General features: G+C 44.0%; 1 protein-coding gene across 2 annotated transcripts in view; it reads left to right on the top strand.

Annotated features, from left to right (window-relative positions):
• The first annotated feature begins 4,049 nt into the window (after window positions 1–4,049).
• ADAMTS5 (ADAM metallopeptidase with thrombospondin type 1 motif 5) overlaps window positions 4,050–25,610 on the top strand; it is a 47,997-nt gene continuing 26,436 nt past the window's right edge. The window contains exons 1-3 of one of the 2 annotated variants that reach the window (XM_037155224.2): window positions 4,050–4,427; window positions 4,766–6,619; window positions 17,976–18,108. In XM_037155224.2, coding sequence (XP_037011119.2) covers window positions 5,516–6,619; window positions 17,976–18,108 — 1,237 coding nt within the window. In that variant the 5' untranslated portion in view covers window positions 4,050–4,427; window positions 4,766–5,515. Of the gene's footprint in view, window positions 4,428–4,562; window positions 6,620–17,975; window positions 18,109–25,610 lie in introns of those variants that run through there. The other variant, XM_053657712.1, reaches the window with a different exon arrangement.

Here is a 25,610-nt window from a genome sequence, read left to right as displayed (position 1 = left end):
GCTGTAACCAGGGCTTTCTACCCACCAGTCAGGGTAATGTGTTATAGGAAAACGAAGCAACCAGACACTGAGGGATTCTGGAGTACAAGATTTATTAACGTGCATAGAGGGGCCCAGAGGAGTCTAGTCTTCAAATTCTGAGCCCCAAACAAAGGATTCTTGGGGTTTATATAGCCTACAGGGTCTTCCTGTCTATGTGGCAAAGCGGGATACAGAAGCGGAATGCGGTAATTAGTTCTATCTACTGGGCAGAAGCAGAATACAAAGGCTAAATGTGAAAACTGGTTCTATCTTCGGGGGTGCTAGCCCCAGTCCTTGTGACTATCCAGCTGTTTGCTTTTCCCAGACAGCCTTATCGTTCTCCCAGGGCGCCTGGGGTTTTGGGTGGACAAAGGTTTTCCAAAGCTCCCCACATCAATGTACAAGGAAAACTGAGTGGTGAGTGTGTGTGTGAGCACATTCACGCTGATACGCCCTGTGTGTCTAATGTGTGCGAGACTGTGCATGTGTGCCAACATGTCAGGGCCGTGTTATACCACCGTGGAACATAGAAGGAGACAGACAGAGGGATACAGGGCTGGAAGAGAAGAGCGGGACTGTTCAGGCATCTTTATCCTCTAAAAAATTTAGGATTCATATCAAAGCTAGCATAGTTAATCCATTCCTTTCCCTATTCCCAAAGTGTTATCTTGGGTTTTGTTTTGTGGTAAGAACATTTAACACGAAATCTACCCTCAGTAGTGTGTGAAGTGCACGATATGGCCTCATTAACTGCAGGCCTGATGTTGTACAGAAGATCTCTACAAGTTATTCTTCTGGCAAGACCAAAATGTTATACTTATTGAACAACAGCTCCCCATTTCCCTGCCCCTAGCCCCTGCAACCGTCATTCTATTCTCTACTTCCGTGACTATTTTATGTCAGCTGACGTGATAAACCTAAAAGATATTAGGCTTTGTGAAATAAAGCCAGTCACAAAAAGAACAAATACTGCATATTGCATTTATACAAGAAACCTGAAATAACCTTTGGTTTTAAAGAAAGTCTTCGGATAGTTAGAATTTACAAAGCTAAGTGTCATTGGAGGAAAAGGCTGGCCCACGCTCCCTCAAGCAGCACACACGGCTCAGGTAGCAGCAGGGTGCTTGACTCGCAGCATCCACCATCCTGCCACAGAGGAAGACGAGGTTAAGGGAGCTTGAAATACTGCAAGGCCAAAGGTAGAGATCTTGGCATGGGAAAGAAACCCTACTACAGAGTCGAGAGCAGCGATTCTCCTCCATGGGAGGTAAGGAGCACATGTCTGTTTGAAGGAAAGTGTTTTACTGTCCGTTACTGCCTCACTCTTACCATTCAAATCATCCATCAGGGAGAGGAAGGAACTGACACTCTGGCAAATAAAAATTTGGGGAAAGACAACTGCAAGAATGCGCAGATCCCATGGAGTGAAGCTGTGGTGGAAATACACATTTTGGAAAACGTGTAGGAGCTATTCTCTTGCTTTTTTCCCTTCTATACTTGCATTTTCCAGCGTGTACTCCAAGTATCTCTTGGTACTGTTGGCTCCATCTCTGAACTGTGAGCTTCTTTGAACATTGATTGTGGCTTACTTGTCTTTAGTGCCTTCAGAGAATCTCACAGAGACTTTGTCATGGTCCCGGGATGGGTATTTGTTAAACTGGACAGATTTTAAGAGGTGTTGTAGATTGAATACCAATCAAGGGAGTAAGGGATTTCAGTTTTTCAGTTTCAGGAGAGCTGGCCACTCACTGGTGGACGTTTTAACCACAGGCAAGGTCACTTTGGTCTCTATTCTCAGTTTCTCCTGAGCAGAGAGAAGGAGTTGCCTTAAATGACTTTCAAGATAACTTCCAGCTGTAATAGTCTGCAGTAAATGTCTCTCTTCCTTTTGGAAAATGTAAAATTATATATCAGATGTGATCATACACTCTATAAATACAGTGGAAATTTCTCATTAAATATTCCCAAATAAAACTGCTCCTTGAAATGATGAAATAATAAAGCAGCAGCCAGTTTACCTAAACATGATTGCTAATATATTTTATCTTTCTACTGTAAAAAAGTTTCAATGAAAACTACTTTCATTCAGTGCACATTTCTTCCTTGGACTAACAGGCATGAATTTTTTTAGGAAAATAGCAGTTCATCTTAATCCACTAGGGTAATATTTTTAAAGTATCACCAAATGTACTTTATAAAGTATCCAAATTACTTTCACAGAAATAGAAGCTATATCCAAGTAGAGATTTTCTGAATATGTAAAAACTTACTCATATGTTTAAGTAGTATCAAGTCCTTTTCTTGTGAATATATGATTCTAATACATATTTTGTACTTGATATTCACATTTGGAGTTCTGTTTCTCTCCTTTTCTTCAATGTATTTCTAGACATTGAAATAATTTATATGAGTATAAATGTCCTTATTTAATTAAACTTAGAGTTAAGCATAAATTTCAGAGACATGATTCATGTGAGAAACACAGCATTTTAGAAAGAAGGAAAATTTTTTCACCAAGAATAATGTGCAGTTGAAATTTCTCTTCATGCTAAATAAGAAATCTCTGGTCTGTGAATGCAAATCATTGTAATCAATAAATTTAAAGTACTGTCCTCTAAAATGCCTATGAAAATGATCTGGAGATTAACAATGATGAAATGGTTAAAATTAGTGAATCAAAATTGTTTTAGAGGTGGTCTGTAGTGCCAAATATTGGATTATTTTTCCTCAAAATTGGTAGAGAAAAAAAATGCTTTGTGTAAGCACAAAGGCCATGACACTTGAAGGCTACTGGAAATGAGAAGACTCTGGGACCTGGGTTCTCGTTTCTAGCCTGATCCTGAACACTTTTGGTTCTTCAACGTATTCAGCTGGTAGTAGTGAAGGTGGGCAACTGGCCACTAAGAGACTGAGGGGCTGGGGAATTAAAAGGCCCTTGGCAGCAGCAACTTCCTCGCAGCCTGGAAGTACTTCAGAATCCACTAGGGGCTGTTACGTGCGTGGACCAGGACCCCAGGGACCGCGTCAGTTACAAACGTGAGCTAAATCTCAGGACGTGGGGGGTCACTCCCAGGCCTCCCTGACGACTCCAGGGGCTGCACCAGCCATAGGCAAAGGGAATCACTGCCAGGCAATTCTGGGATTTCCGCCTCGGGTTCATGATCCCTCTGAGGACCTCAAGTCAATCCAAGACCCTCTCGCTCTCCCTGGAAAAGTGATCAGATCTCTTAGCAAGGATCTGGGAAAGCACCGGTAGCTTGGGGTCCACTGAGGCCTCCACACCCTGTAAGTTAAACAAACATAGAAATACAGATTCATCGTTATACCAGATTCTAACTACAACAGATTCTTTTTTTTTCCACTGATATATGCACTAATTTGCCTAAAGAATAAACGAGGGAGGAGGATATTCCCTCCCCAAAAGCAGACGAGAAGTCTTGTCCCTGACCAGGTAATGCTTACGAAGTCATCGGGTTTTCCTTCTTATCCAATAAAGTTGTTGATTCGAACAACAAAGGAGAAAACAAGGCACAGTGACAATGCCACTCAAATGAGCCGGAACCTGCATCATCCTGTCCCTCACCCCAAACCTTGTTCTCCTAACCGGACATTCTGAGAATGATCGCAAGTCCGGGCCTGGGGCGGTGAGTTGAAGAACCAAACTTATCTGTTTGAAGAAAGATAAGTACAAATACCAGTATCTATCATTTAATTGTCACGTAGGCCGAAGAAAGGAAAGTGGGGACACAGATTTTTAATACCTTCTTTAAAAAAATGAGCTAACTCCTTTCGAGAGTTAACTCCTTCAAGCCCAGCCTTCTTAAAGCAAAGGAAGTTCCAGTCGTCCGGGATTAAGTGACAAACTGTGGGCGCCGATGCAAAGCCCTCTGGAGAAGGGACGGTGGGGGCGGTGGAGGGGGGGGGGGGCGGGAGCGCGGCGGCGGCTCGCACACAAAGACTAGGAGTTCCCAGGCCGCGGGCGGCTCAGCTGGGGGCACGACCCGGCTCCGGGCGCAGCGACGCGCCAGGAAGCGGCGCGGGCAGCACTCTGGCCGCCCGGCCCCTCTGCTGGCGGCTGGGAGAAGTTAGTCACCGGGTGCCCTAACCCCGGGAGCGTCGGAGCGCGCAAACCCGGGAATGGGGAGGGAAGAAACGCGGTACCCGGGCTGCCGGCTGCAGGCGAGAGGAGCGCGGGACGAGGCAGCGCCAGGGAAGCCGAAAGTGCTTTGCTGGTGCACGGAGTTGCTGGGTTTACGAAGCCGGAGCGCACGGGCGTGGAGAGGGGAAAAACTTGCGGCAGGAACTTCCCACCGAGGGAAAGAAAAGCAGGAGAGAAGGAGACAGGGAAAGACTTGAAATGTCTCAGTAACTTTAAAAACACACCAAACACCCCTTCAGAAGATGAGGTAAGCCGAGGTTAGCCAACCCCGATTCGTTGTGAAATATCAAACAAATCCAGAGCGCCTGTGGCTTTAAATAAGGCCGAGGAAATCTTCTATTTTTTTTTTTTTACCCAAATACTTTTTCCCCTCTCGTCCTTGCTCCCTCCCTCGTCCCTCCTTCCACCTCGCCGACTCTGTTCCTCCTCCCCAGTCTCCCTTTCCTCGATCACTCCCCCACCAACCCCGCTCGCCCGCCCTCCCCCATCTGATTAGGCGCGGACTGCGCCGGGTGGGAGTGGTGGGGGAAGCTCTCCCTTTAAGAGGCAGCTTGCAGTGACGAATTGTTGAAATTGCCATTGCAGGATGGCATGCCGCTATAAATTCATTGTTCCACCTCCTCGCATCTTCACAGCGCTCGCGCTGCTCTCCGCGCTCGCAGCGGCGGACTGGGGATGACGGCGGGCAGGACGACACTGCACCCGAAGGGACACGGACGCGCCGCTTCACTGGCTCGCTGCAGGCCGCCCCTTGCATTTTTGTTTTGATTTTTATGGCTTTTCTCTCCCTCTCTTTCCTCTCTTCCTCCTGGTTTCATTAGAGTCAAGGAAACCCACAAAATAAAAAGAAAGTGGGCTCCGGATCTTGGAATCCCCGCTGCCAAAGGGTCCTGGGCAGCAAGGGGGCGGGAGACAGCGCGCACCAGTTGCCCGCCTGGTGCGCGGCACCTTCCTTACGCTCCTTGGTGCAGCGACAGTGGCTGCATTTGGGAAGGATTTAGTCCCCCCCCCTTTTTTTCTCATATTTGCTGAATCTCTCCAAGCCGGCTTTTCTCTTTTTAATTTTTTCCCCTGTTTCCGGAGCACGAATCCAAACATTTTCCCAAACCAACAAAGAAAAGTTCGCACGCTGGCACCGTGGCCCGGACAGGCTGGCGTTGCTGCTGGGTCCCCCTCCCTCCGACTCTTGACTCAACTTGCAAGCAAGTGTGTGTGTGTGTGTGTGTGTGTGTGTGTGTGTGCGCGCCCCTACCTCCCGCCCCGGTAACTTCCATAGCGAATAACAAATACCCATAAAGTCCCCGCAGCGCAGCCCCTCCCCGCGGGCAGCGCACTATGCTGCTCGGGTGGGCGTCCCTGCTGCTGTGCGCGCTCCGCCTGCCCCTGTTCGCGGCCGGCCCCGCCGCGGCACCTGCCCAGGATAAAGCCCGGCAGCCCCGGGCTGCTGCAGCGGCCGCCCAGCCCCGCCGGCGGCAAGGGGAGGAGGCGCCGGAGCGGGCCGAGCCTCCGGGCCACCCGCACCCCCTGGCGCCCCAGCTCAAGAGCAGCGGGCTGGTGCAGAACATCGACCAGATCTACTCCGGCGGCGGCAAGGTGGGCTACCTCGTCTACGCGGGCGGCCGGAGGTTCCTCTTGGACCTGGAGAGGGATGATTTGGTGGGCGCCACTGGCTTTGTGCCCGCAGGAGGCGGGCCGAACGCGACCCGGCGCCACCGAGGCCACTGCTTCTATAGGGGCACGGTAGACGGCAGCCCCAGATCCCTGGCTGTCTTTGACCTCTGCGGTGGTCTGGATGGCTTCTTCGCCGTGAAGCACGCGCGCTACACCCTGAAGCCACTGCTGCGCGGGCCCTGGGCCGAGGCTGAGGCCGGGCGCGTGTACGGAGATGGATCCGCGAGGATCCTGCACGCCTACACCCGCGAGGGATTCAGTTTTGAGGCCTTGCCACCGCGCACCAGCTGCGAGACCCCCGCGTCCCCACCAGGGCCCCGTGAGCGCCACCCGCAACATGACAACGCTGACCGACGCTGGACGCTGGCTCCGCAGTTCCTGGACCCGTCGACTCCCTCCTCCGATGGGGGCCAGGGACCACAGACCTGGTGGCGGCGGCGGCGGCGCTCCATCTCCCGGGCCCGCCAGGTGGAGCTGCTCCTGGTGGCTGACACATCCATGGTGCAGATGTACGGCAGGGGCCTGCAGCATTACTTGCTGACCCTGGCCTCCATCGCCAACCGGTTGTACAGCCACGCAAGCATCGAGAATCACATACGCTTGGTCGTGGTGAAGGTGGTGGTGCTGGGCGACAAGGATAAGAGTCTGGAGGTGAGCAAGAACGCGGCCACCACACTCAAGAACTTCTGCAAGTGGCAGCACCAGCACAACCAGCTCGGGGATGACCACGAGGAGCACTATGATGCGGCCATCCTGTTTACTCGCGAGGTAGGTCCAGCCTGGACGGGTGGCGCAAACACCGATGGAGGTAGGTCAAGGTGACAGCTTTATTGACCGGCCTTGTTTCTCCGGCAAACCACCTGCCACTTTGGATGGGCTTCAGCCTCCAACTCTGCTCTCCTACTGAGAGTAACCCCAGAAGCCAACTCTTGCCTTAAAGAACCAGACCTGGTTAGACAATCAGTCAGTCAGGGAGCCAGGCAGGATGCCTTTGGTTGGCGATATGGTGTCACAGACACATATGACAGGAGGGGACTAAAATGCTTGGGGAGATGTGGACAGCTAAGTGGGGATAGGGGAAGGCAAGGTTGTCTTTGAAGTCAGGGACCTGCTGCTTTCCAGTGAACCCCAAACTGGAACTCTGTCCAGCCTAGTGGAATGGGCTTGATGGTCCATCCACTGCAGTCACTTACCCATGATCCTCCTTTGTAGGGCCCATATACATTCGTCCGTAAACCTTTTGCACATTACGTGGAGGGAAGCACTCCCAAAGGAAGGAGTCTTCCCAATCTGGTTTCCTAATGAAGTTCGTACATGTCCCGCCTGGTGGAATTTCACCCCTGGGAAGGAAGGAATGCAGGAGGGTGAGGAGGATATAGAAACCCAATCCTGTGTGGTTCCTTAGTAACGCCTTTGCACTGCCTGCTCCAGTGAAGGGTCACTTCCAGCTTACATTTTTGGGTTTTGGATGATGTTTCTGAAGCCCCAGTGTGGAAAGATCTGGGCGAAGAGTCAGGGCATGGGGAAGAATGCTTTCCCAGGATTCCCTCTTTTAAGGAAGACGGCTAGAGGAAGGAAAAGAAATAGATCTTGACAGGCCCAGAGGCTCTGGGAAGAACACAATCTCTATTTGCACGGTCATGAGACCACCATGGCAGTGTGACATGCAGGAGCAAAGTCTGGGCGCCTTTGGAGCCTGGGAGCTCTGAGCCTCGGTTTTCACAGCTTTGCTCTGATTGGCAGTTACACCTCTCAGACGACTGGTAAGAATCGCTCCTTCTTTAAGTGTCTGAGGGTCAGGAACTTTGACATATTATGCAAAACCATGGGGTGAAATGGAGCAACCAGAGCTAGGATAGGGAATGCAACGGTGGCTAGCCGGAGGTTTTAGAGTCGCGGAACTCCACCACCAAATTCTTGTTTTTTGACGAAGGCACCCCCGGTATGAAGGGAAAGTGTTGATAAATTTGGAGTGGAGAAACACTTGTGGTTTATGGGGTAGACATAAATGTAAACCACATGTAAACAAGAACAGCAGAGGGCAGTAGTTTAGGGGCTGACCGGCAAGGACACCGCGCTATGCACAATGGCAAATCCTTCTCCTCGTTGCAGGGATCTCCTGGAAACCGTCCTGTAATTTCTCCGCACAGCATTAATCTTTGAAGCGGAAGAACATTCGCGGTGTATGAGGTTCTCCTGTAAAACTATTTCTTTCTCGTTTAGTTTCCAAGTTCTTTTTTTTCCCCGTTGTGAGCAACTTTCCATGTCTGGATTTCTTGCTTTGCTCCACCACACGAGGCTGCCAAGAAGGAGGCTTCAGAGAGTTTATGGAAGGAAGTCCTCTAAAGACAGAGGAAAAAAATACTTTTGTAGGCGAGCTGTTCCAAAGAGTAGGTCATTTTAATGCTTTGCTTTCATTTTTAAGACACATGCACGTTCTGTAATTTTCTAAATAAAAATTAATAGAGGACTTCATTACTTCTTCCCACCTGCCCTGCAACTTTCCTAACTGCTTCCCTGAAAAGGGGAGAACTCGTCAGTGATGCTAAATGACCTGTCTGTTGCTTTTCCTGGATTTGTTTTCAGTTCGGGTAGCTACCATTTCCTGTTTTCTGAGCTCTGAAACCTAGTAGCATACTTTAAGTAGATAAAAGCGAGGAAGAAATAAATCAGCAGTCTCTGTTAATTTTAATAAGTATTATAATGATGTTTATTTCACAAACTAGGCTCTCCCTGGGCTCTCCATGGCCTCTTCACCAAGCAGATGCACGCTTTGAGTAAAGCAATTGTCATTTAGTTTGTGGCTGGCCTTCTGCTGTGTACATTGAACTTGATGAGAGCCAAATATTTGAAAAGCATGGGTGTTATGAATGCCTGCATTTAATTTAAAAGAGTGCTGTTAATTAGGGGACTGAAAAAATACTGTAAGGCCCTTATGCAACTGGAGAGCAGTTCAGAAATGTACAGTTAATTTCCACCTAATGCTTCAGAATGTGGAGAACACTGCTAAACTAGAGGAGAAGTGACCTCAGCTCTCCTGTCCCATACAAGTCAGATATCTCAAGACCTAAAGAAAAATGTTCATGGCTATTATTTTTTCAATGAGAAATACCCAGAGTTGGCACCAGGATCCCACTTTTACAACTCTGTTTTGATGTCAGAAATCCGTTGCTTAGCAGCCAGACGCCAAGCCATGAAATCCATGTTTTGATGGGCTCTGGGCTCCGTTCAAATTGCGTGTCCAGATGTCTTCTCCTAAATTACTTGTTTTGCAGGCATGAAGTGAATGTGCGAGGACGTGTTTTCCACCCCTGTTTACTAGCGGAGGCCACCTTGAGAGTTGTGTCTGGGAGTCAGCAGAACAGTGATAGTAATTCATTTATCAAAGGAAGCCACTTCATTGTCAGGACTGGACCCTGGCACTCAGTGCTGTTCTAATTAGGGAAACGTTCGCAGCAGTCAGTTTTCTGGCATAAGAACCATTTTTTTTCACTCTGGAATGGCACTTATGCTGGAATTCACACCACTTTTGCCACCAAACAGCAGAAATCCAGTCTCCCCAGGACTTAATGGTACTTTCCAGAATCATTTGCTTGCTCCTAGCTTCTTCTTTTAACGTAGTTTCCTTAAAGACAGACTTTTTTAAAAAAGATTGTATTTATTCATCTTTTAGAGGGGAAGGAGAGAGGGAGAGAAACATCAATGTATGGTTGCCTTTTGTATAGACTTTTAAACCCATTTTCGAGACAATGAGCCCTACTTGAGGAGCGAAAGCCTCAGTAACAAAATTGACAGTGTTTCACATCCCCTAACTGGTACACCAATGGAAGCTTCACTCGTTCCTGGATGGAAGGCATGGGGTTGAAACCAGCCACGAGACTAGGCGGTATAAACAGTTCATTCACTTTCACTGATTATCAGCGGGCCAGTGAATGGGCAACTGTCCCTCAGCTAACACTTCCTTTTATGTTCTGCCTTATAATGCGGGGGTAGGGACTCCACAGGTAGCATTTCTACATCACCATCTGGGTTCTTGTTAGGTTCAGACAATAGGGGGCCCTCGAGGGAGACTAGAAGCTTGGAGAAGGCAGAAGGGTGTGCTTTTTCTTATTTGCTTGCTGGCTGGATTGACAAGATCAATCTCATATTTGAGTTCAAATCCCATTTGAAACCAAAAGGGAACATTAGCAAAGATTTATAGCCTCTGGGTCAACCCCAATCAATAAAAGGCAAAAGAACTAGGAAATGGGAAGACTGGGGCAGATTAAGCAGCTCTGGTTGACATTTGCAAAATAAATGATTGACAAATTGAAAGTTGCTAAGAGAGTAGACCTTAAGAGTTCTCACCCCAAGAAAAACTACTGTAACTATGCCTGGTGGCAGATGTTAACTAGACTTACTGTGTTAATCATTTCATGATATGTACATATATCAAATCATTATATTGTACACTTGAAACTAATATAATGTTATATGTCAGTCACATAAAAATTAAAAAGTAGATTGTGAAGAATACTCTGAAAAACCTAAAATCTGTTAGAGACGTTGTAGCACAACACAAAGCCCATTTCGTCATTGTCTTGTGCAATAATGCTTTCTGTGGACGAGGCTCACTTTCAGCATCTGAAGGTAGCAAGATGGAGAATACCGGTCCCTCCCACCAGGGACTGTCCCAGGGGAGTGGGAGCAGATACACGGAGAGGTCGCTCTAATGTTGGGGAAACTGATAAACACAACAGCTAAGCCTTAAGCAAAGCCTGCGAAAGGAGAGGGGAGGGAACAATCCGTTCTGCCTGTGGATCTTCATACAGGCTTCACTGCAAATGCAGGATTGAATTGATCCTTGCAGGATGGTTAGATTCTATTTGGAACCAGAGAGCTTTAGGTGAGCACTTTTTACATATTATCCATAATCATAATCATAAATCATAAGCAGTAATCATAGATTAGTATGATTACTAATTATAATCATAAACACAATTAATCCTTTCAACAGCCTGTATACAATCTTAGTATCATTACTGTCATTTGACAGGTAAGGACATTCATGCAAAGAGAAATAGAGCTCATCTTTTAACAGAGGAAGAAAGTAGTCTGAGCTACATCTAGTGCTCTCTAAACTAAAAGTATTATAATTAATTTACTCAGATGTTTAATATGTTCCTAAGAGGCAGAGAGGGACTCCGAGGCTTAAAAAGTGACCCCTTTCCTAAGAAAGGAAACAGACAAGGAAGTGGGTGGGTCATTGTTGTACAACATGATGACTTTTCCAAAAGACACAGTCATTAGAAATCATGCAAGTACATAGGTCACCTAACCCATCTGGTTCAACCTGGAAGAAAGAATGCGCATTAGCCAGACTCATGAGGAGAAGACAGTCAGTGCAGACACCCAGGCTATCATGTGCCACGGCCCAGAGGCAGCATGGTGACCCTGTGGACTGGAGGGGTTTGGATGTGGTAAGACAGACAGTATCAGAGTGGAAGGGTGGGAGATTAATCCAGAGAAGGCAATGCCAACCAAATGATAGAAGAAATTGTATGTCACATGTATTAGTCTGCTTGGGCTGCCATGACAAAATAGTATACATTGAGTGGCTTAAACAACAGAAATATGTTTTCCCACAGTTCTGGATGTTGGGAATCTGAAATCAAGTTTTCAGACTGCTAGTGAGAGTTCTCTTCCTGGCTTGTAGGCTGTTATCTTCTTGCTGTGTGTTCCAAGTCCTTGGATGGCTCTCCTCCGGGGACTCAGGGGTGAGGGTGAGGGATGGATGGAGACAGAGAGAGAAAGAGGGAGAGAAAGAGAATGAGAAAGAGAATTCGAATATCTCCTCCTTCAGGACACTAATCCTATTGGGTCAGGGCCCCACTATTATGATCTTACTTGTCCTTAATTCTTAATGACCTTCTAAAGGGCCCTATCTCCAAATACAGTTGCACTATGGTTTAAGGCTTCAACACAGGAGTTTTTGGACAGCACCCAAGTCAGTCCATAGTGCTGGGCCCAAGAGTTTAAATTGAAAATAATATTCAAAGAATATCTATGGAAGGAAACAGCACTCACCAGAGGTATGTTCTGGAGTGAGCCCTGTGGCCTGTCTAGTTGTATGGATCTGGTGACCTTCAAGAGGACACTCAAGGTGGTCTACACGAAAGCAGTGGCACCCGAAGTAGAGAAGTAGGGATCGAGGCAAGAAATGTTGAACTGAGGTGGATGTGATCTAATTCATCCTTTCTGGCAGAAGGAATGTTGAGTCTGAGGTTGGGGCCAAATATTGATGAGATAATGCAGGAAATAATGGACAAGATCGACCATGAAGGCACAGTAGGGGCTAACGGGAAGCTTGGGTTCCACTGTGCAAAGTTGAATGGCAGGCAGGTTGTGGTGCCTTTTAAATGTTGGAGGAATGGAGGTCTCATAGGTCTGGGGTGTTTTTCATACATGTGCCACAATAGTTTAGCCACTCGTCTGTTGATGGGCACTGGGGGTGCTTCCATATCTTGTCTATGGTAAATAGTGCTGCGATGAACACGGGGGGACATGTATTCTTTTGCATTGGTATTTTGGAAATATCGAGAGGAACATTTTATAAAGTATATGATTGTCTAAGCACCATGCTGTATGTACACCTGCCCTTACACAAAATAATATTGCATGTAAACTGTCCTGGAAAAAAATATTTTTTAAAAGGTCTAAGGTCTAAGAAGGTAACCTGTCACAGCAAACAGGTAGGGAAGTTACAGGAGGCAAGGGGACCAGCTTTGGGGGATGTCTAGTCAGGAAGAAATAATGGGATGAATGAGAGAGAGGACAGCTACAGGAGATTTCTGGTGGGTGGAGACAGTGACTAACAGTTACCAGTCAGATGTGGCAGGTGAGAGAGAGGCAATGTCATGATGTCACCGGCTTTCTAATCCAGCACTTCCATATTCTTGTTTTCTGGAACATCTTTCTCAGTGCATTTTGTATATTTAAGATGCCTCTGCATTATTGAGATTCACCAAACAAACCTTGGGGATAAAGAGTATGCTGTGTTTTTTGTTGTTGTTGTTGTTGTTGAAAAGAAAAAAAAAAGGCATTTGCTCGACTGAGCACAACTTATCAATGTAAAAAAATAAGAGTAATATGGAGAATAAACTATGTGATCATCTCATAGCACCATAACAAAGTCAGTTCAGGAAATGGTTTCTAGTCATAGGTTTGAATTTCAGCTACGCTGGTCTCAAGCTTCCCACTTGGAATGCTTCTTGCCCCTGAACTTTAATTTCTCCATCTGTAAATTGGAGTGTTTTGATTTAATACCAACACCTGTATACCTGGAAAGCTATAGAGATCACCTGGTCCAAATTTCTCATGTTAATGAGTAAGGAACTTTGTCTCAAACTGTATAAATGATTTATGTAAGGATTCTTACTAATCGAGTTTGAATTAAAAAGGAATTGACCTTCTATTTGTTATCTCTGGTCAGCTTTCCTTTCCGTTCTCCAAAATGACTCTTCAAGCATCTACTCCCCTCAAACTCCAGCTTTCTCCATCCCTTCTTCCCCATCTTCTAACTGCACATTTATCAGAGAAAATTTCCTGTTTTATAACTCTGGGCCCAGCCTATCTCTCCAGCTCCTCCCAGTTGCCCTGCACCCGACAAATCCTGTGGACTCCAGCCTCAGCAAACTTCTTGTCATTTCTGAAACAGACCCTGCCACTTACCAGCCCCTGATGGATTCACCGCTTTTCCCTGCTTGGCGTGCCCTCCCTCTGAGACTGTCAGGTTTCTGCTCATCCCTGGAGATCCAGTTACCTCCTTCCAGACACCGTTATTGATTCCCCCAAAGAGACGGTCAATTCCTCCACCGCACTCCCTCCACAATCTGTTCATATCAGCACGGCGCAATCTGCTCCCCTCATAGCATATCTGTGTCGCTCACGAGATCCTCATGTTTCTTAAAAGTCAGGATCAACTTTTATTTGGGGTACCACAGTGTCAGCACTTAGTACAGTGTCTGGCAGATTGTGGGCACACCGTAAGTGTTTGAGGAATAAATGCACTTGGATCTCTTGGCCCCTAATCCAACCATGCTCTGTGTGTGTGGTATGACTTGGTTGTATCTACAAGCATGGATAGAGATTGTATAACATGGGTTATTTTAATGGTAAGACTAACAGACTCAATGCATGTAGTCTTGGCTGAGATCCAAATCAACGCCTTTATTATTGGGGTAGCTAGGAAGCCAAAGGACACTTCCAGAATTGGATCCACAAGCATTGGGGATTGCGGTGTGTAAGTGTATAATACAATGACTAATATATGTTCCACACCAGACTAATTCTTCTATCTCTAACCCCTCTTCACAGGAATTGGGTAGACAGATGAATAGACATCGGAGGCTAGTTAAACCCTCTCCTATACCCTTCCCTTGAGCTCCACACTTGCCCTTACCAGATGGTAATATCTATAGAAACAGAAGCTGCTGTTATTTAACTCCAGAGTCTCCCATGCAAGGTAGCTTCCTTCATCCTCGCTGCTGTTACTGCAGTTGTGATGGTGTGGGCTCTGATTGGCATGTGTTTTCTTTTAGCTCCTTTCCTTGGCACATTTATGCTGCAGGAGAGACCAGTCTCCTGGGCAGGGCTAGAAATCCTGCAATTCCTTTGATTATTCCACTTTGCACATTCACATCTCGGTTCATTTTCCCCACCCAGTACTGACCACTCCAAGCTGTACTATCTTCTCGGCACCTGCTTCTCAGGGTCGTATACTTTGCCGGCTCTCAGCTCTCACTGCAGGAATAGGTCTGGGGTAGCATTAGTTCTTCTAAATTCTATGATAAGTCACAGATCCTGCCATATTCATAATGGTCATTCCTGCTGAATGGTTACCGTGCCTATGACCATCCTGTCAAGCCTTCATTGGTCTTGCTGATCATCTTGGTTGTATTTTTGAATTAGATACAATATCCCCAGTCCTGTCTCCTTGCCAACACAACACCCCCAGCCCACTGGTTAAATCTCTGTATACTCTTACAAAACTCACTTTTCACTAAACCTCCCATTGCATTACTGTTTACACCATGATGATAATATATTGATAAGATATTGATTCTGCATGAAAAGAACCATCTTTTATACAACAAAGATATAGCTTACTTTCAGATATACAGTAACCATGTGAAAAACTTCGTCAGCACTTTTAATTCATTTACCTCTTACATAATTACTGTATGTGACTCACATTTCTTCAGTATCCTCTGCCCCCAGATACAGATTAGATAGATAGATAGATAGATAGATAGATAGATAGATAGATGTTTTGCCCCAATAGTATTATTACTCCTACTGTGAATAATAAATTTCAAATAAGGTTCTTACCTGTAAATATTGTTATGTCACCGCCAAAAAATAGGCATGAATGAAATGTGCCATATTCCTAATAATTTGATGCACAAGTTGAATTTTAGTACATTGGAATAAACATTGGATCACAAAGAAATACAGGCATTTATTGTAATCTTGCCCATAACTGGGCTTCCAGTGTTTGGGACTGTGTGAATGAAATGGGAAGTTTGCCGGTTTACATAACTATAGGTACAGAAGTGTAGAGAGGGTGGCTGTGTCATCAAGGGTTTCAAGCAGTGTGTGTTTTTTTTAAATAGCTGCTTCTGTTCATTGTTTTGTCTCATGCACACATTTTGATGGCAAAAGGCCAAATGCATCCAATGCCATTCAAGGATGACAAGGAGGACTGATGGGCTCTAATGAGCAGCTGATGAGGGGATGTTAAGAAGCCTAGTGTAGACCTTGCTCAGAGCAGGAGGGCCATGTCCGTTTGCTGTGGCTCCTCAAGCTTATTACTGAACTAGGACTGAGACGGGGAAACAGTTCCTGGGATTTTATTATTCTATTTGAAGACAGTGAACCCCGAATTACGAAGGTAGACGTAAATCTTGGTTTAAAAACCCATGTGTGTGCATAAATGACTTAGAGTGTGTAGCAATTCACTTAAACCATGAGCTGGGGCTTTGGTCTTAAAGTCACTAAACTGATGGGGGAGGAATGGATTAAAAAATGTATTGTCCTGTGTTATTATCGCAAAGACTGATTATTATGCAAAAGTGTGTTCCAATTTCAATTTTAAAAACTACTAATTTGTTCTCAACAGCTATAATTTGAGGTCCCATGGGATGACATGTAAGGATACACAGGAAACACGGGTAGGCTCTTGTTGGTTTGGTGACTTGATCCGCCAAGGCTGCTTGGCGGAGATTTCTCCTGTCTGAAACTACAGTAGGTTGGCAGCCACAGAGTGACCCCTCGCAGCTGGGATCTCACAGGAGACAGACCACAACCAGGACCTGAAAATGTACTAGAGAGATCATAGGATAGCTTTTAACTATTTTTCACTTTGGTTTTTAAGGTTTATATTTATTTATTTTTAGAGAGGGGTAGGGAAGGAGAAAGAGAGAGAAACATCAATGTGTGGTTACCTGTCGTGCACCCCCTACTGGGGACCTGGCTCATAATCTAGGCATGTGCCCTGGCTGGGAATCGAACCAGCAACCCTTTGGTTTACAGGCAGGCGCTCAGTCCACTGAGCTACACCAACAAGGGCTTGGTTGGATTTTTATGTAGCAAAATAGAGAAGAGTTAGAAGAGCATGTTGACAATGGGCAGGTGGCATTAGTTATGTAGTATGAACATCTTGTGCTGGCTTCTTGAAAGCCATTGAGATCTTACTAGCATGCAGCATGTTAAGGTGTGTGAGGTGTACATTGCATCTACAGTGAAATGACTGTACGTCATTTCACTGCAATTAAACAAATGTTTGTTGAGTTCATATCCTAAGCCAGGCATTGTGGTAGTGGGGATACAAAGATGATAGCTGTGATAAAAACAGCACATTATTTAAACCAGTAAATTGTCATCTTTCTTAGTAATTAATACTTTTTAAGAAATCCTTTCATTCTACAGTTATTTACCTATGACATAGCAGGATACTATCTCGCTTTTTTGGATATAAATGTACACACTGTCAGTTGATTTTTATTGAACACAGTAGTCAAGCACAAGAAATTCTAATGAACATTTTTAATGCATTTGTTTCCTCCACACCACTTCCCCCCAACCCCAGCCATCCCCACCTCCCACCCCTAACCCCACCCGCCTTTGTTTTGTCCATGTGTCCTTTATCGATGTTTCTGAAAACCGTTCTCCTTCCCCCACCATAGTCCCCTCCCATCTCCCCTCTGATGCCCATTTTATTCAAATGCATTTCAGGGGGAGTTTATCATGATATATCTATCGTGTCAAAAATTCTGGCTTACATTTTCTCTTTCTGCTTCTAAACTTTTTTTGTCTTGTTGCTGTCTCTTTCATCCAAAGCTACAACTTGTTAACCATTAGTGTGGGTGTCATCATGCTCCCATTTGAGAATCTGTTAAAGTACAGCTTCTCTCCAGAAAAACGCATATGCTTACTTACATAAACACTACATATAATGTGTATTTTCCTGAGGATTGATCAGCTTGAGAAATAGGACATTAAATACTATGAATAAGAGTGCACACTTTTCTGAAGACACAACCTGTGAAATGACAACTCAGTTTTGAAATCAAGAGAAGATTTTTCAGGGTATTATGCCTTGGATTAAAGTTTAGTTTCCTACCTAAATTTCTGCTAAATATATATATTTTGCCACAAAGACGTGGTTGCACTTGCACCTGTGATGGAAAATGAATTTTTAGGCCAGGAGCCTGGTATCGTTAGCATGAATTTAGATCAGAATGTTAGGCTCTCCTGAGCGTGACTGTGTGTAAAAGTGATCTGTGACCTGTGTCTGCATACATGGGGTACATCTTTATTAAGGCTCGGCTGTTATTGTAACGGGCAAGCTACAATGCTCCAACATCATTTTTAAATACAGTCCCCTCATCCTTCTGTGCTTCTGATGCTCAGAGAAGCTTAGAAAAGTCAATGCCATCAGTTTGTCTGGACCATTTCCTGAGCTGAACAGGTGATGCCATAAACAAACCCCAGTGGTGCCTTTTGCAGTGAGCAAGTGGCTCTCCAAGGTGGCTCCTTCTGGATGTAACTTGATTTTAATGATTTCTTTCTTTCTCCCGGGAAGGACTTGTGTGGGCATCATTCCTGTGACACCCTGGGAATGGCAGACGTTGGGACCATATGCTCCCCGGAGCGCAGCTGCGCTGTGATTGAAGACGATGGCCTCCATGCAGCTTTCACTGTGGCTCACGAAATTGGTATGCGGTGCCTTTTCTCTTCCCTCGCCAAATCAAACACTTGTAACAGCTGCAACAGGAACTGAAATCCTCGGCAATTAATTCCAGATTTCTCCTGGTTTGGATGTACCCTTGGGGACTCCATGTGTTTATATTTGCACTTTTAGGGTTAACTAATAGGACAGAGGGGAAGGCAAAGTCAGGCACACAGTAAATGTTTCCCGTCTGACAGTGTCATTTAAAAGCGGAAGAGAAATTTGCTACTGCTACTGTCTTTTAAGCATCCTTAAGAGACTCTTAGGAGAAATTTGTCACAGCGGACTGTGGCATGCAGAGACGTTCCTCTCTGAAGTTACTCAAGACTCTCTTGGCAGTTTGCACACACATTTTCCTGTGTTCTTCCATTGTGATGATAATAGTCTGGTCCTGTCAACGGTAATTAATACCTGTTTCGTTTTACACAGCAGAGCAAATGAATCCAAGTTCAGCAGTCAACTTGGTTTGTTTTACAATCTCACTCAACTGATTTGTTTGTCATAAGAAACACATCTAAATCCTAAAACCAGAAGTTTAGCACTGAGTTCGTTGTTGAAAATAGCCCAGCGATTAGGAATAGGTGGTTCCTCCTCACTGACCCGGGCTCCTAGGTATACGAGAGTCTAGTTTAGTACTCAGGACTCTGTGTAAGACTTAGACACGTCTGTGCTCCAATCTTGCTAAAGTGCCCTCTACCTGTGTCTTATTATTTAAACTCTCTAAGCTTCGGTTTTTATATCTGAAACATACGAATAACAGTGCCTATTTTGTGGAGCTATTCCCAGGACCAAACTGGGTGGATTACGGATACCATCTGTTAATTGACAGACACATAGACATCGTTTTGCTCTTTAGTTAAATAGTTCATTTACATTTTTTAATGTATGTGTCACCTTTTAGCATTATCTTTGGCAAGGGCAAAGTATGGTTGGATAATTATTGTAATTTTGCTACATTTTATTAAGGAGATTAGTTTTTTAAAGCTAAAGCCATAATTTTTAAATAGACATTAAAACTTTGGTCACATTGCTAGTAAACAGAGAATATTCCACAAGGTGTCAATTCTTAACTGCTATGTATTCTCTGGGGAGTTAAAATAACTTCAGATCAAGGGTGTAATTGCATGTTGGTGTATTGCAGAGTAAAATGGAGATCAGTAGTTAAATTTCAATTCTTATGTATAATCATGACTTGAATTTTCCTGATACTCTTCTTATCATCTAAGCAAAAAGAAGTACTTGTTACATAAATAACCATTCAGAAGCACCACTGGTAATAATTCTATGTAATACCCCACAAACTGAGCATCTTTGGCATAAGGAGCCAAAGATCCGTGATGTAATCTCAGCCTTGTTCTGTGTCTGATGCCAGGCCAGTGATGCAGACTCTCTGAGAATCCTTTCTCCCTTATGAGGTGACTGATAAGGGGTTGTGGCTCTGTGAGGTGCTGGGCGGCTGCAAGAGCTGAAAGCATTTTTAACATCCATATGCCATTTGAACTTCAGGGCTGAAATTATGTCTTCACCTGTCTCTCACTCACGCCTATTAAAGGAACCGATTAAAGCTACGGCCTCATACAGATCCTTACCCAGTGTTCACTATATGTCTACGTGTGTTCGTGAGTGAGTAAGCAGAAGAAATATGTGAGAACTGTGAGAATTGAATTGCCAACCATTCAATTCTGCATCAGAACCTAAAAGAGATTAGGCCAAATACTCCAGAGGATTATAATTGAACAGAGAAGATTTTTAAAGTGCACCAGTCATTAATCACTACTCTTCAGATGAGAGAAGTCCCATAGGAAAGACTCTCAGTCTCTGGGAAGGCAGAGGTTGGAGCTTCTCAGACCGGGTAGAGGGATGGTGAGGAGCAAGGAATAGAGTTGAATTGTGGCATCACCCTTCCATCAGCTTATGAGTCAAATTCTGATCTTCCAAAGAAGAGCTTACAAATTCCCTGAAGGAAGGGCTGTTTCTTCCTTCAGTGCAATAGTGACCCCCATTCACACATGGACAGCATCTGGGAGTATTCCCTGTAAGGGAATTTGGGGCATGAATGCATCTTCTCTGGGGCTGCATTGACTCTCAAGCCAACTGGGCTGGAGTGAAGAACCTTCCAGCATTACCTTGTTCTGCACCTTTCCCTGAATTCCTACACCAGAGGTCTTGCGCCACACAGGCAACTGCAGCAATCTGAGAGGCAGGAAGCCAGATATTGATGAGAACGAATGTTTTATTAACACTAAATATGTACACTACAAACTTTTCTTAATAGTACAGGGATATCAGACACAGTTTTATAAGACAACAATGTAGGAGAAATGTGGGCTTCTATGTGAAGAATTGAACCTGAATCTTTGACATGTGACTGCACCCTTGAGTCCCCTTTAATTTCTTGGTCGAATCACCTCTATTTACTTCTTTAGAATTCTCTGTAATTCATTCTCCAATCAAACTCTGCCTACTTAATTTCCTTTTTTGGCATTACATATGGCCCATCAAGGGATCTGGCTTTCATTCATTTTCTTAATTGCTTGATTATTCTTCAGTTTCACTTTTTGCCTAAAAATTGTGAACACGTGTTGTAAAGTATGAGCCTTACAAAATTTAGAGAAGATAACTTTACAAAATATTTCCTAATCATCTGTATGTGATTACAGTCTTGCTTCTGCACCCAATGTGTTCTTGGGTAATAGCACTCCAGGGTCTGGTTCCAGAGTTTTATTTTTAGGTTGTTGCGTCAAGTCTTGCGACAAGCTATCCATGCTCTGGATTCTAATTCTACTCCATCCATCTCCTGTAATTTCCTCCTTTCCCTTTTACTAGACATATACTATGTTCCAGAGTCGGAGGTTAAAGATACAGGCTACATGTGGTGATGATAGTGACCTTGGGAAACCTTGGTTTTGCTGGAGTGTTTTGAATTAACTTGAGCCCGTCTCAAAATGTGCTATTTGCTTCATGCACAGAGGCTGGAAATATGTTACTATGTCCAAAACATCGGCAGTGGAGAAAGTTTCCAGGCTCTTTTCATACTTTTCCTTCTTTAATTCTTCTAGAATCTGTGAAGGATATATTCGGTTAAGAATAACACTCCCAATAAGAGACCTAAAATTTTTCATAGAGCGCCCCACTTCATCCTCTCTTTATACGTAGTGGTTCAGACTACAAAGTCATTGGACTTGAATCAGAATTTTCCTTCTTATTTTACCTCCTCCATCTGAAAAAACTGTGTGTTGAGAAATAACATATAAGACAATGGAGGCCAGCCTGAAGTCCCTTCTGGCACCTTTTCAGTCCATGGTGTTAGAGGCAGAATGAAGTGAATTAAGTGAACAATTTGGAAAGTGACTCTTTCCATGTCCCGCATGTTAAGTAGGATGCTTCTCTTTTCCTGCTAATTCTTTCTAAGAAAGAGCTAGACTTTGGAGGTACAGACTCAACTGAGGCCAATGCAGGCTTCTGGAAAATGGATTTTAACGATCTTAGACTCTCCACAGACAGCAATTTTTGCCTTCCTCCTTTCTATGTTATGTGCATGTAAACATCGACTAAATTGTTGGGACATGTATGAAATTGGCTTTAAACTCTCAAGAGCACAGTCCCCATCCCTGTTCCTTAGTGGAGGAAAGAATGTGGCTACAGCCATTTTACAATCCAAATGTGAACTATAGAAAGTTTCAAGTGAATGTAAGCTTATATTTTGAGTTTATATTTTCAACTTGTCAAACTTTTATTATTGGCTTGTAATAATAAAGATTTCACCTGCTGCACACATGGTTCTTCAACATAATAATTTTATTGATGTCGAGCCAGCTTCTAATACAGCAGGGGCAACCATTTGATTTCATTTAGACAGATGAAATCCATGATTTGCAAATTTGCTGAAGCTTTGCTTCATGGTCGTTAGTTATAAAATGTGCTAAGTGAATCTCTTCACCATGAAAGATTCCAAAATGCTGCCTAAGCTAAAAGCAGGCAACTGAAAAACCTGAAGTCAAATATTCAGCTGGAAGCTTAGGAAGTGGTTAAGTCACAACAGCATGGCTGCCTGCGTTTTGCTGTGGTTGGAGTGAGTTCTCTGGTTGTGTTGATCTGCACGTGACTGTGCTCCCACCGATGATTAGATTAAACAAGCCTGTGTTTTGAAAAGCTACAGAGGCCCTTGAAACACCAGAGACCAAAGCCAAGTGCACAGAATCAGATGTCAGGACTGTCTGTGAAAAGTGAAGTGAAAGGAAGCTAGGATTAAACTTGGTATTTACCCCCAAACCCATCGCTTTAATCAACACCAACTGAGCATGTTTTCCAACCAGTTTGGAAGAGTGCCACACCGTGTCTTTCTTGGCCCCCAGATGAAAGGTGGGAATAGGTCTTCGCTCTATGTCTGGCAGCATTGAGGGATTTAGTGTTTGGTGTCAATTTTTTAATCAAATTCCAGTTCATATTTCTTTAGGGGAGGCCTATAGATTTTCTGCCACATGGAAACCCGACCAGCCGAAGGTGGCCAAAAAAGTAAATATATCATACACTTGATGTGTGGTTTCTCTTATGATTAGTAATGCCACTTTCCCTCCCAAATCAAGACTGTCCAGTAATGTCAAAATATATCAAAGCTACTGAATAACTACAATACTCATATCATAAGTAAAAGCATAAAAAGGCCAAGGTATCCATGAAAGCAACAAAGTCATTAACAATCACCGGGCAATTTAAGCCTATATTCTAGGCACTTTGAATCTTTTATATCACTGAATCCTCACAAAATGCCATGAGATAAGTACTTTCAATGTGTCACCAGATAGAGGAAAAAACCAACACACAGAGAAATTTATAAATGTGCCTAAGATCAACAACTAGTATACTGCTAAAATTCAAACCCATTTCATCTTGTCCCAGGTCCCAAGATGTTGATACTATCTTCTAGTGGTTTCTTGGTGTTTATTTTGAAGGAGACAGTCTTGAATTTGATTCAAAAGGATATGGACACAGCTAGTTATAAAGTGAAGAAAACAGTGTTCTTCCATCCAATGATGCAACAATTACTATTTATGTTTAATGTTTTGGAATGGGAGTTTAAGAGTTTTATTATTTTTTACACGAGATTCTGCATTTGGGTAAACATGTGCCGTCCAGTTATTGGAGCTCTTGGCTCTCTTCTTCAGGGATTCTAGGTTCAGACCCCATGTGAGCTATTGACTCACTTTTCAACCCTTGGCAAAACCTTCCTGCACCTCAATAATCCCAGCTGGAAAATTAGGTAAAATAAAAACATGATTTCATTAAGAGACAGATGCTTCAGCTGAGCAGTACTTTCTTAAGTAAACACATTACAGAGCTTCTTGTGACATTTTTAGGATGTGGTGCTATGTCCCCTTGTCCATTGGTCGGTCTGGGGTCAGGAGACAAGAACTTGAAATCCTGTTTAATTTGCAGACCAAAGTTTAGAAAAACAACCATTTCCTTCCCAAGGTTCATGTTACAAGTCAGCCCTGGTTGTACAGTAATACCTGAGTTGAACAAGAAGCTAAACTAACATTTTCCTTTAAAGTAACAGGTCTTCTTCACCCAGGTGAACATTACCTCATATTTCCTAACACCAGATTCACTTGTGAATTTAGGAAGGGAACATGATTTTAAAATTCTGTATTTGGGATATTAGAGATGAAATCTTTTTTTACTAAAAATGACACTTTTGCCCATTAAAAAAAAACAGTGATCATACTAGAAAAAGTATAAAGTGACTGTTTGCTATCTGAACTAACAATATAACTCAGACTCTTACCCTAATCTCTCCTCTTACCCTATGAAATTGCTTTGAGACCTTTTACCTTTCTTTTCCTACACTTTAACTTGAGAAAGATAATTTCTCTGTCTTTGCAAGTGTAACAATCGCTTTTCTGTGAGTTTCTGGAATCTATCCCCATGCTTCCTCCAACATCTCCCCCCTCAAATAACTTTGCTTGCATCATTCTAAAAACTTACCATAAAGTACATTTTTGGTGAAAAAAGGCAATGAATCACTTTAGGAGTTGTAAACATTTCCCCCAGCATTTTTTTTTACATTCTTCATGGGCTTATTCTCCAGGGCACACATGTGACTCCCAGCCACGCCACGCCTGTTGGAGGCAGCTCCTCAGAGAAAGGCTGAATCTCCCATCCACATCTGCAATTTTGAATATCTGTGAGAATGATTTACGAGCAAACTACCCCTAGAAAAATGTGATGTCTTAGGCAGCCCACAACACCATGATAAATTCTGATTCCCCTTCACAACATGTACTCGCAGATACTGGGGGCAGCTGGGACATCACATTTTAAATTTCCTAGATTCTGGATCTTTCTCTGTTATTCAATTTTTAGTGTTCTAGTGTGTTGTCTTTACTGAGCATCTCCCTTTAAAATAGCGTGTGCATTTCTGTGCACCTTGCCATTTTAGGGCTCAAAGGCAACGGCAGCCTGCCTGCCTGCCTCACATTAGATGTCTTCATGTCATGATCCGGAGATCGCATTTGCAAATCGCCACTGCTCTTTCTGCTCACAGCCGTCAGTATGGGCGTCACGGCTTTCCTGAAGAGCATCCAAGCACCCCTCACACTGACCTTCCATTTTCATTCCTGTCTGGCTCCTGCAGGGAAGTCACGTGGGTCTCTCTTACTGTGCCCTGGTTCCGACTACTGCAGAATGGGCTCTGTGTTTCTTGGGGAGCTTAAATGTTCTTCAGCTGGCCGTGGCTCTCACTGTATTTGAGAGAACATGCCTGTCCCAACCAGCCGACACACGTTTTCACCGAGGACAGAAGATCCGTCTGACCTCTGAAGCGTCCGTCTCTCTCAATGGATGCTCATGTAGTCTGCTTCAGAGTGACTCTTGGAGATCTTATAAAATTCACATCTCCTTTTAGCTCTTGCTGAAGTGGAACTAAGATTTGTTCGTGCTCAGAGTGGCAATCTTCTCTCATGAGCACATAAGAATTTCTTATATATATTTTCAGCAGAAATGAAGTTGCATTGATAAATTAGTAAATTTAGGGAACATAAAATCCCCAATGTTATGCCAAATGGCATGCCAAAATATCCATAAAATTATACCAATATCTATTTTTATAAACTGCTCTGCTTATATAATTGAAATCTTTTACTGGTTACCACTCTGGAAAAGAAAAAATCTCAGGCCCCTCAAAGTGAATTTGGTGTTTGCCACGTGGCCTGCATTTTAAATCAGAAATCGAAGACCTACCCTCTGAATGAAGTGACAGGCCTTTAATGCAAACACAAAAATGCATTTATTTATGTAAATTTGGAGAAAAAAAGGCTATTTGTCTATCAGGTAAACATGACTATCTTATAAAGTAGAATGCAAAAATTACCCTTTTTTAAATACAAAGCCTAGACTTAAGTAAATGTCATGTTGCAGAGGTCACCTCGGGCCACTTTCTGTCTCTTCTACGCCAGGGACAAATACTCAGGTGTTAATTTCCTCGCACAT

Source organism: Artibeus jamaicensis, unplaced genomic scaffold (genome assembly GCF_021234435.1).
Source record: "Artibeus jamaicensis isolate MK-2021 breed Jamaican fruit bat unplaced genomic scaffold, CSHL_Jam_final scaffold_474, whole genome shotgun sequence".
Classification (NCBI taxonomy): Eukaryota; Metazoa; Chordata; class Mammalia; order Chiroptera; family Phyllostomidae; genus Artibeus; species Artibeus jamaicensis.
Note: the sequence above shows the minus strand (reverse complement) of the source record. Positions and strands in the feature narration are given on the sequence as shown.